Source organism: Camelina sativa, chromosome 11 (genome assembly GCF_000633955.1).
Source record: "Camelina sativa cultivar DH55 chromosome 11, Cs, whole genome shotgun sequence".
Classification (NCBI taxonomy): Eukaryota; Viridiplantae; Streptophyta; class Magnoliopsida; order Brassicales; family Brassicaceae; genus Camelina; species Camelina sativa.
Window position 1 is genome coordinate 8822252 of NC_025695.1, and position 11554 is coordinate 8833805.

Genomic DNA, 11554 nt, shown 5'->3' on the forward strand with positions numbered 1-11554 from the left:
TATCGGGGGTGCTGAATCCCGCACCATCCCATGCAAAAGTGTCAAGTTTGTTGATGACAGCCGAAAACAAAAGTTAACAATTAATTCATCCTTTGAAATAGAGCGAACGCTTGCAATCCCACTCGTTCGATCAAAGTCGTCTCTTTCTCTTTTGATTTAACTCAGCTTAACCGGCCTTTAATTTAACATTACTCGGGTTGGCCTTGAACCCAAAATTATAGACTTCACCTAATATACCATATACTCCATAAGCATTTGAATATGGAGCGGTATCATACATTCTGACATACTACAGTGAAGCTCGTGTCAACAAATAACTTGATTTCATAATTCATATATATGATGTTGATTAAAAACACAAAACAAAATGAAGTGAAACTATGAACATAAATTTTGGAAAGAGAAAATAATATTGAAAGTTTGAACTGTGAGTTTTGAATCCGAGCTGTTTACATTAAGAAGAAGAAGTTGAAGATCATTTATTTACCAAGCTAATATAGAAAGCCAGAGAAATAAGTGTGCAGGGCATATGTGGTAATTTTACATGAATATTGACCATGACCTTTATCTAACCATCAACATGGCGAAGGTTTCAGATAAAAGTAAAAACAAAAATTTAAGTTTATAAAGAAAATAATATAGTGCAAACCAAGCTGTGGGATACATACGATGCCTTATTATTAGATGATTAACTCGTCAATTAGTGACCGTATGGGTTAGAGGCATTATTGACTTATTATGATATAAGTTTATGATTGTGTATTAGTATAACTAAGTTTCCTTTAGCATAGTTTTCTATTACACTTGTAAAGACTATAAACCCTCTTTGTATAGTTTTTGGTTCATTAATGAAAAATATATCTTTTAAGTTAAAGTTAATATGGTATCAGAGCAAATTCAATTTCTCATTCTCTTTTCCGTGTAACAAACTTTTTCAAACTCCACTGATAACGACTTTGAGCTTCTCTTTCGATCTTATCTTTGATTCGAGCTTCTCTTCTTCAGTTGAGCTTCGTTTCGCCTCTCTATTTGTTTCTAATCGATCTTTCGAAGCTCCGATTTAGCTATTCTTGGTCTTTTGTTTTCGATGAGTACCTCAAATCTTCAGATTCTCTCATCCTTTGTTGTGAATCTTGTTGCGATCGTGTTGGTTCTATGTTCCTCTTCGATTACCCAAGTTCTTCTGGGATTGATCGTCTTTCTCTTGTTTGATTAAGCTTGGGTTGTTGCCTTCTATCGCAAAATCTTGTTTTCAGATCTGAATCATGGTTACTCCGGTTACAAATTCAGTACCGATGAATATGACGGATCAGTATGAGAATCCGTTCTTCTTGCATAGCTCAGATCATGCAAGGATGAGCATCGTATCCGATCGTCTCACATCTGGATCTGATTTCTATTCTTGGCGAAGGTCAGTTCGAGTAGCTCTTAATGTTAGGAATAAACTTGGATTCATAGATGGAACGATCAAGAAACCGTCTGATGATCATCGTGATTTTGGTTCTTCGTCGCGTTGCAATGACATTGTATCCACCTGGATAATTAATTTGGTTGATAAGAAAATTGGAGCAAGCTTGTTGTTCATCTCTACCGCAGAGGGTATTTGGAAGAATCTGATGTCACGTTTCAAACAAGATAATGCTCCGAGGGCTTTTGAGATAGAACAGAAGTTAAATTCTAGTCAGCAAGGATCATTGGATGTTACCTCTTATTATACTCTCTTGGTCACCTTACGGTAACAATAGGTTTTATATTTACGTGCTTTTTCATCTAATAATTTTTGTTCACAGTTTAGAAACAAAAAAAATATTGGCTACTTGAAAATAGTTGTTAAGAAAAATAAAATAAAAAGACAGTTGAAGAGAGGAAATTAAATCTTTTGGTGGTTGGTGTAAATTAATGACTAAAATAACCTTAAAAGTTAATCAGGTCATGATCATGTCGATCAAGGAGTATATATTTGGCCTGACGATGTAATTAGCATTAGAGACAACTTGTAAAATAATAAAAGATGAGTAGAGAGAAGCGGTGAATTCTTCTGGGACACAATGCAAAGTCACGTATCATTACGCTGGAGCTCGTCCGATTGCTTTGGGCAATTTTTTTGATGCACCTGAAACGTGTTAATAATAATGATATGATCAGATGGTTTTGGCCACAAAAATGCGCAAATGTGATTATCAAAAGGTATAATTAAACAAGAAAAACTTATACCATCTTCAACATCCTTGAGCTGATAGTAGTGAGGAGCTATCTCAACCAACCATTTTGGGTTTAGCTCAGTTACCTTCATTTTAAAATTTAGCAAAAAATTAGCATATGCAAAGAAAAGTGAGATCTTTCAAATTTCCAAGACGACGCAAATTTACCTGTCGCATATATTCCTTAGAGGTAAGGACAAGCTCATGGTATACAACCCACCTTGGTAGAACCTAAAAGAAGGAACCCGATAAGAATCTATCAATAATTCACAATTAAGTAGGTTTTGTGGACTTACTTGAGATAAGCCTGAGCTGGGATATATATGCACTGTCAAGGGATGCTTTGCAGTTCGGTATGATCCATTCTTCTCTAGCTTAGCAGTATGTGGGAAAAAACCTGTTAAGATGAAAAACGACTTATTAGCAAACAAATTAGGTTTTAACTAAAACAAAGTTGAGTAAAGATGGTAACAAATTCACCTGCTACGATGGACTTCCTTACTAGATCCAAGTTGTTGATGTTAGTGCTGACTTTTATTTCTACTCTCTCGAGAAGTCCCTCTAATTGGTCACGAATGTCTCTGGCTCGTTTCATGCTCCGGACCTTTTCAAATATAACTCAAACCATGTCAAATGAATTTACATGACCACAAGGTCCACAACGCTGTTTTAAAAGACTAGACAATGGGTGCTGGATGGTAAGAAAATATACCTGAATGTAGTTCTCGTAACACCACTGAGTCGAGTAGTTTGTTTCCTTCCACGAACTATATACCTATGGAAATCAAAGAGAATATATAGTAAACAGAGTTTACAAGAAAAGCAATGTGAGAGATATACAAGTACAGACCTTTAGCAAAGCAATGTGATCTCCCACGTTTCCCGTGTGGAAATTCATCCTTGCATTGTCCGCATGAACTTGCTTGTCCTTGGGACGATAGAAGATAGAACTTCCCACAGACAACATAGCAGCAATAGAGATTATCTCATCAGAGCACATGTACTTCTCCGAAGCAACAATCATTTTGGACAACATAGGATCAAGGGGAAACTCAGCCATCTTTCTCCCAACTTTGGTCAGTTCACCTGATTTATTTAGGGCACCCAGAGCAAATAGTAGTTCCAAAGCCTTAACAAGAGCTTCAGCAGGTGGAGGGTCCATGAAGTCAAAGTTCAACAGATCATCAATTCCAAGACTCTTCAAACCAAGTACCACACTAGCAAGATTCGTCCTTTGTATCTCTGGCACCGTATTGTCCTCCATATCATTCTGGAAATTGAAAGCTGTGTACAACCGAAAACACTTCCCTGGACCTGTTCTTCCAGCTCGGCCAGTTCGTTGCGTCGCCGAAGCCTTGGATATTGGAGTTACAAGCAAAGACTCCATACCATTTCTCGGGTTATAAGATTTGATCTTACAAAACCCTGGATCAACGACATACTTGATACCATTAATGGTAAGTGATGTTTCAGAGATATTTGTTGCTAGAACTACCTTACGAGCCCCTTCAGGTGTCGGTTCAAAAACCTTTGCTTGGATTTCGCTTGGAAGGTTCGCATAGATGGGGCATATTATGAGTTCCCGGATCTTTGTACCGAAACCTCTTATCTTGTTTTTCAACGTCTCTTCTACATTTTCAATTTCCTCTTGCCCGGGAAGGAAGACTAAAATATCTCCAAGTGGTTCATTTACATGTATCTGAAGAATAGTCACTAGTGCTGCATCCATATAATCAGCTTCAGGTGCAGTTACAAAGCTAATGTCAACCGGAAATCTTCTTCCTGGGAAGATAAAGATTGGAGCAGCGTCAAAATAATTAGAAAATTTCTCTGCATCCATTGTTGCACTGGATATCAATAACTTCAGCTCTGGTCGAAGCCGTGCCATATCCTGTTACGTGAAGAAATAATGCAATCATGATATAAGAAACAATCTGATACCACATAAGTAACAGTCTAACAGAGAAAATTTTCCACTTGCCTTGACTAATCCAAATAGTATGTCGGTTGACAGAGTTCTTTCATGCGCTTCATCGACAATAATGACGCTGGAAAGAATGGTAAACAGTTAGAAACGATGCATTATTTTATGTCCAATAATGTTTAAGTTTAGTAATGAATGTTTGTACCTATAACTCGCCAAATCCGGTTCTCCAAGTAGTTCACGCAAGAGCATTCCATCAGTCATATACTTCAGGACCGTTTTCTCTGAAGTACAATCCTCAAATCGAACAGAATATCCCACCTGTGAGCACAAACAAAGTTGTAACCTTGTAGACAATAATAGACGTAATCCAAAGTTGTAACCAACGGAAGATATCTGAAAATCAAAAGAAAAGTCAGCATACCTCGTGACCAAGTTTGACACCCATCTCATGAGCAACACGAGCAGCTACACTCATAGCTGCAATTCTCCGAGGCTGCGTACAACCAACCTGCAAAAAGATTATTCTGCGTTGCTTAATAAAGGGAAACTACTATGCTAATTAACAGTTCTATATGTTTCAAGCTATTCAACTCTAAAGGTCGTACATAAATTTTATATTTGCATCTAACCAAATACACCTCTAATATATTCGCATCTGATCAAACAGAAAACTTTTAGATAGAATTCATAAGCAGCTAAGATTGTTCACAACTAGCTAACAGCTCTCAAAGAAAGAAGATAGCACATACTAATTTCTACATGAATCCTACAATAAAGTTCAGTGTTAATGTGATCAATAGTATAGATGTATTTACATATATGGAAAATAATTCAGCTAAAATTGTAGGTTGTACCTTCCCATGCTTCGTGTAACCAGCTTCATGAAGATACTGTGGTATTTGTGTAGTCTTTCCTGAACCAGTATCCCCCACAATGACAAGAACCTGATAAGACAATGAGAGAAATGGAACTCAATTGTATGAAACAGACAAAAGTACAAACTGATCATTAGGAACATATAGTGATTTCATTGTGAAGAGTAGGAACAGTAGAATATGAGATGACTTTTGATTGGGGAGTTCTCTTATAATAATATTTTCTCCGCTAATATTGAACATTCAATTGCTATGTCAAATAAAACTGTAGTACATGAGTAATGGACTTTTCTTCATGCGATGATTTAGAAGAAATCCAATTTCCTGCAAAAGTTTAAACTAAGCAACCCAACAAAAAGGAAATGGTACAAAAGCAAGAATCACCTGGTGATCTTCAATAGCCTTAAGCAGTTGATCACGATAAGAATAAATTGGCAGATTTTTTCTCTCCTCCTGATTCAGACAGATAAATGCAAATATATATACATTCATTTCTAGGAAAAACTTGTTCATAACATGCAAAGTCAGAAAATTAAATTGATTAAAGAGAATTAAGGGGAGGAACACACACAAAAAGAAAAAGCTTAGCACCTGAAGTATCTCAAAAGCTGATTTTCCAGAAAAAGTTTGACCCGCTATTGGGAGCATCTCGTTTTCATACTGCATAAGAAAAAGTAAAAAATTGAGACACAGCTCGGCATATGATAGAAACATAAGTTTGGATGAATATCATGAGCAATACATTTTCACCAGCCAACACAGATGCCTTTATGAAGTCTACGTGATCCTCGAATACAAACCTATTGGAGGAAAGGAGAAAAAATTATATGAACCCTGTAAAATGGTCCCCTAGATCCTCGGTGAAAGCTAAAAAGGACAACTAGTTAAACAAGGCAAATATTGAAGTAAATTCAAAAGTAGTTGAACACAATCAAGGAACATTTCCGCAACAAATCTTACTGATAATCATCAGAGGCTTCCTTGTTCTTTGCACCAAAATTTAATGTTGCTTTTCCTGCATTACCATGTCATTTCAATCATGTTCAAATCTAAGAGTGTCATTAACATTCGCAGGCACTGAAAACAATATTACTGGATGATAGAATTGTAAGTATAAAGTTACCAATTTGATGATCCTCCCAAGCTTCTTGCTCGGCAAAGGGGTTCATTTTTTAGCTGATTCCATGTCCCTTGTCAAATAAAGTATTCAAGAACATTTTAGGGGGAAAATACGAGTGATCTCACAATTTTAATTAGCTTAGAACGTGCTAGATTTCTAGCAATGCAGTTTTTGTCAACTCACTTGTATCGATGTGCAGCAACAGAAAATCTCTTCTCCTGATTAACGCCTCCATCTTGATCATAAGCATCTGGCATTATATACTGAACTCCACAACGGTTGGAAAAATAGAGACAAGTGTTAGATGCATAAAAATGATCCAAATAAAGAAGAAAACTAAATCCATCTGGCGCATGTAATGCACTACAAGTAATAAGAAAAAAATTGTGTCAAGAACAAGAAAGTATCCTTGAAGATGTATAATTACCTCATCAGCATTATCGTCTTCATGCGTTCTTTTGATCACAAGATCGTAGAGCTCTTTCTTGTATCTGTCAGCATTTCAAATCCGACCAAGATCAATTAGAAGGTAACAAAGGCATAACATTTATATCTTCTTTTACTACTTATTTAGATGGATGTCAAGCACCGTGGTGCAAGAAATATATGGCGATTACCTATATTGGTCAGTTTCTATTTCAGTGAGCTTTTCACCTCCAAAAAGATATTGCTCATCTGCTATCTCATCCCTACGCAGAACCAGTGGAAATTAAGAAATAAATCTTATTTGAAACAACAGTTTCTGAGGAGACAAAAAAGAACAGGAAAGCCATGTACTTTAGTTCTTCCAGTTTTTGCTGTTCTCTTTTCTTCAAATACTCTTGTCTTGACGCTTTTCTGAATCAAACCAAACAAAAATACTTAAATGAATTAGTCTCCAACTACATCATTTTAGACAATAGGAGCACAACCAGTAATTGTTAACAAGGAGGGGGGATTGACATTGTTAAGAATAGTTAACTGCAAATTAAAATTATAACAAGAATTTCAACGGATGGAACATAGTTGACAGCCAGAGACCATGACAATAACATAGAAACTATTGCTATATGTATGACATCTCTATCTAAAGAAGAAATCACCCAAGCACAAAAAGCATGGTAAACTTCATCAACATGAACATCAGGAGTACCTTAACGTCGCAATGTCATTTCTTTCCAAAGCATTGGCTCTTCGAACAGCCTCTTCTGTTATGCAGTGAATTTTTTTTGAAACAAAACCATAAGATTGAAGACAATACTATGTAACAAGATATATTAACAAGTGTTCATACATGAGCTATAACAGGCTGTACCTTTCTCCTTTTTCGATATGCTGTGGTCCGATAACTGCATAAATAAAAGAAAGGTAACACGGTATCATACTCACTAAACACTCAGCATAGAACAAGACGAAATGTAATGCTATTTGCCTCTTTCATATTAGCCCATTAAGCCAAGTTAGATTTGTCCTTAACCAGCTTACTATAAACCAATACTTAATGGCCACAAAACCTAGCAGATGGTTAGCTCTGTCAAGCTGGGAGATGAAGAACTCCTTCCATGTGACTTTTGTAAAGCATTCATGATAGAATTGTATAACAACAAATTTAGTAACAGAATACCTTTCGTGTCCGTTTAGTATCACGTTCTCTGATATGTTGTTCCAGTTCCTCTCTCTCCCTCCGGTCTTGTAATCTATCCTCTTCTGACTGTGGAAAATATAAATGGCCAAAGAGAATAGAAAAACAATCAGATATAATGATGCACTGGTGTTACACACAGAGAAATAGGAAAAAGCCTCATTGGATTCTAAGCCTTGCCCAACACTATACGAGCCATCGGACATACCTCTGAGCCTTCCTCTTGGGATACCTTTCCCATAACACGCCTGTCGTCTTCTACAACATCCATCTGCGCATTGTCATTACAGTGAGGAAAATATTTTGTCAGAAGAGATGCCTAGCTTTATCTATCCCGATAGATAGAAGGGGAAAGAGGTGGATGAGGAGAGAACACTATGCCTTGTCATCTTCATCTTCTGGTTTCGAAATATGTTTTCTGAAAATTTTATTAGCTCTGTCAGGCTTTCTAGATTCAGAAGATTTTTTCTCCACAGAGACTTCATCAAAATCTGCATGCAAAGGCATAAAAGTTTTTTGCTTTTTCGCCAGCCTTGCTGCCTCTGTTTCTTCTTGCTGGTAGATCTGACACAGAGATGATAAAATAAAAATAAGAGCTATTGCATATATCACTAGCTCTACTACAGCCACAGACACTAAGCTCTACATCCCCTGACACTATTGCATACTGAACAAAGAAAGAAAAAAAGAGAAAAAGAGATCTTCTTAACATATCATCAAACAACTCACATTCACACAAGCAGCTTGACGGGAAACCCTCGCAAAAATGTCTTGTGCAAAGTCAAGAGCATCACCGGATGAAAACCCGTAATTAACCAACTCAGGCACCATATCAGAAGCTGATCTTGAACTTTTAGCTGCAATTCGAAAACCCCAATTGTCAAAAATCCAAAAAAGGTGCTTCTTAAGGTCTAATAATAATCAACAATGAAAACTGCAACTTTACTTACCCATAGCAATGAGGTATTCAATGACAGCAGGTTGCGAATAGCCTAGCACCACCATCAGCTTGTCCGAAACCCAGGACTTTAAATTATCTCCCGCCATTCTCTTTGCCTTGTGACGACGATACCACTAAAATTTAATTAATAAATTAAGCGTAAATGTCGAGTGGGAGAATAATAAGTAAACACTGCGCTAGTTATTAGTATTAAATTATTATTACAGCGCTACCATTGACTATCAAAGCAGAAAAGCCAAAAGAAAATAGTAGAACAATTGTTTTTGAGTGTGACCACAGCAAATTAAGTGTAGTTTTCTGAAACTAAACTTACAAATGGAGAGAGGAGAATAGACTTGTTCGAATTAGATTCAGTCTTGTCTGGAGAATTATATCTTGTCGGAAGATTATCTTATCTCCTGTCCTGTGTGACCTAAGACGAAATCCCCCGTCGTCGGAAGAAGATCTATTGAGTGAGTTTTCCTTATTTTGTTAAATAGACGAAAAAAAGAAAAAAACAAAAAAAGTAAAAAATCGAAAGACACGTGGTAAATTAGGGATGGCCCATAGGCCCATTAAAACTGGTCATATGAAAGACTTTTTAGCCGCAAAAAGAGTCCTCTCATCAAATTCTTCTTACACAGATCTCCTCCAACTGTTACGAGGGTTACGTACGGACTCATCCACCATGAAGCTCTCTTTCTCTATCCCTTCCAAACCCAAATCCAAATCCAATTCCGGATCCGGATCCGGATCTAGAGTTAGGTTGAATTCCGACAAGAAGGACGGCGTCGATGAAGGAAATCTCAAGGAGTTCGTCACTGAATTCGATCCCTCCGAAACCCTAACCCACGCCAAACCGAAATACGTAATACCTCCCATTGAGGACCGGAGGAGACCCTACAAGAACATCGATCTCCCGCTTCAGTCCGGTTCCGCTTCTGGTCTCCAATTCGAGTCCGAGGTGGTGGTTCCCTCTGTCTCCAATAACAACACTTCGTACGGTTTAAATCTGCGTCAGAGAGCCGAGTCTTCGAAGACAGAGCCTGTGGAGCAGTTGTTACTGAAAAGCATGAGGAAAGATTTGGCATCACTCCCTGATGCTCCTGAACTAGAGGACTTTGAGAGTTTTCCTGTGGATGGCTTTGGAGAAGCGTTACTTGCTGGCTATGGTTGGAAACCAGGTCAGGGAATAGGTCTTAATGCTAAAGAGGATGTTAAGATTGTTGAATACAAGAAGTGGTCTGGTAATGAAGGCTTTGGCTTCACTCTGGATTATCCCAAGGTTAAGGATACCACCACCAAGGCTAAAGCCAAAGAAATTGGTAAATCAGACAAATCTCATGCTGCAAAAGAGGTGAGAACTATTACCGGTAGAGAAACACTTGGTTCTGGAAGCCAGGAGGAAGTGAAAGTAGGTATCATCAATGTGGATAGATATAGAGTAGTGGTGAGTAAACGCAATAGAGAAGCAGAGAGAGAGAGTAGGGCTGAAGTTAGAGCCTGTAAGAAGAACTATAGAGGAGGTCAAACTAGAGAGAAGGCCTCATGGCTTACAAGTCATATAAGGGTGAGAATAGTGAGCAAGGATTTGAAATGTGGGAGGTTGTATCTTAGAAAGGGAGTGGTGAACGATGTTGTTGGGCAGACAACTTGTGATATCACTATGGATGAGACGCAGGAGTTGGTTCAAGGGATCGACCAGAAGTTGCTAGAGACCGCATTGCCTAGGCGAGGAGGGCGGGTGTTGGTTCTGTTGGGTAGACATAAGGGTAGTTTTGGGAGTCTTGTTGAGAAAGATTTGGATAAGGAAACAGGTGTAGTTTGCGATGCTGATAGCCATGAGATGCTTAATGTTAAACTTGAACAAGTCGCCGAGTACATGGGTGATCCAGCTGATATTGGGTTCTAACTACTGAGCCACATTTAACTTCCAAATCATGTGTCAATACTACATTGTTATCATTCAATTGGCTCTCTCTGTGTAGAGAAGACACATTTTAGCTTGTTGCCTATATATATATAAATATTATGCAAGTTCAAGTTGAGTAGACTTTTGATTCTGCTAAGTTACAAAAGAGCAGACTTTTAAGTTTTTATTATATTTGATCAACTATGTATTTCTCTTTATTGTGGCACGAGAGCTATATTGGATAAGTAGTTAATCATTTCATATGTGTAATGTGTGTATACTCATGATTTTCCTGATGAAAACAGCAAGCAGTAAGATGCAGAGGTATTAGTTGAGCTAGCTAGCTACATTTCCCCCTTAAATGAATTCATTGGTCCAAATTTGAGGTGTAATTTACAGGTCAAATAGTAGTATATCTACTAAGGAACACCGTTTGGTATGATTCCAATTCTGCTTTTTAGTCTACTGTAAATAGGTTAGGAAAAGCTATGTCGAAGAGGAAACAATATAATGAAGCGAGGAAAAACGCAATACATAATTTATAACAAAATGTTATGGGTCTAATGGGAACACCAAGACCTATATAGATCATAGTTTCAATCTCTATAACGTTTTTAACATCGATCAGGTTGACATCAATCGTCAGCCAATTGTTAGTAGGAACCTCGGCACTACCACGAGATAAGTGATGAATCAGGATATAAGTTAAGAGACAAGTGAGTAGAGGAAACACAAGGACATCACTAGTTTAGTTCCCAACCAATGTTCATTCTACTGATCAAAACTGACTAGGACGTTGATTTCACTTTATAAATGGGCAAAATCCGCAATGGAGATTACTTTGATACATATTTCCTACTCCTGCGGTTGAATGTTCATTAGGCTTATCGTAGATTTGACGACTTTCCATAACAACGATATATTGGATTTCAAATGTGAAGACAAAAAAAAAAAAAAA

At 37.4% G+C, this 11554-nt stretch overlaps 1 protein-coding gene and 1 pseudogene across 1 annotated transcript; one reads left to right on the forward strand and one right to left on the reverse strand.

Annotated features, from left to right (window-relative positions):
- On the reverse strand, positions 1891 to 9127 carry LOC104722474 (annotated as a pseudogene).
- On the forward strand, positions 9310 to 10737 carry LOC104722475 (protein MOS2-like). Its single transcript, XM_010440639.2, has one exon. It carries the CDS (start codon positions 9373 to 9375, stop codon positions 10594 to 10596), a length of 1224 nt encoding a protein of 407 aa, XP_010438941.1. The 5' UTR covers positions 9310 to 9372; the 3' UTR covers positions 10597 to 10737.

Bases quoted from the DNA above. Each gene is read 5' to 3' on its own strand.
- LOC104722475 (XM_010440639.2), top strand. From the start codon at position 9,373: ATGAAGCTCTCTTTCTCTATCCCTTCCAAACCCAAATCCAAATCCAAT.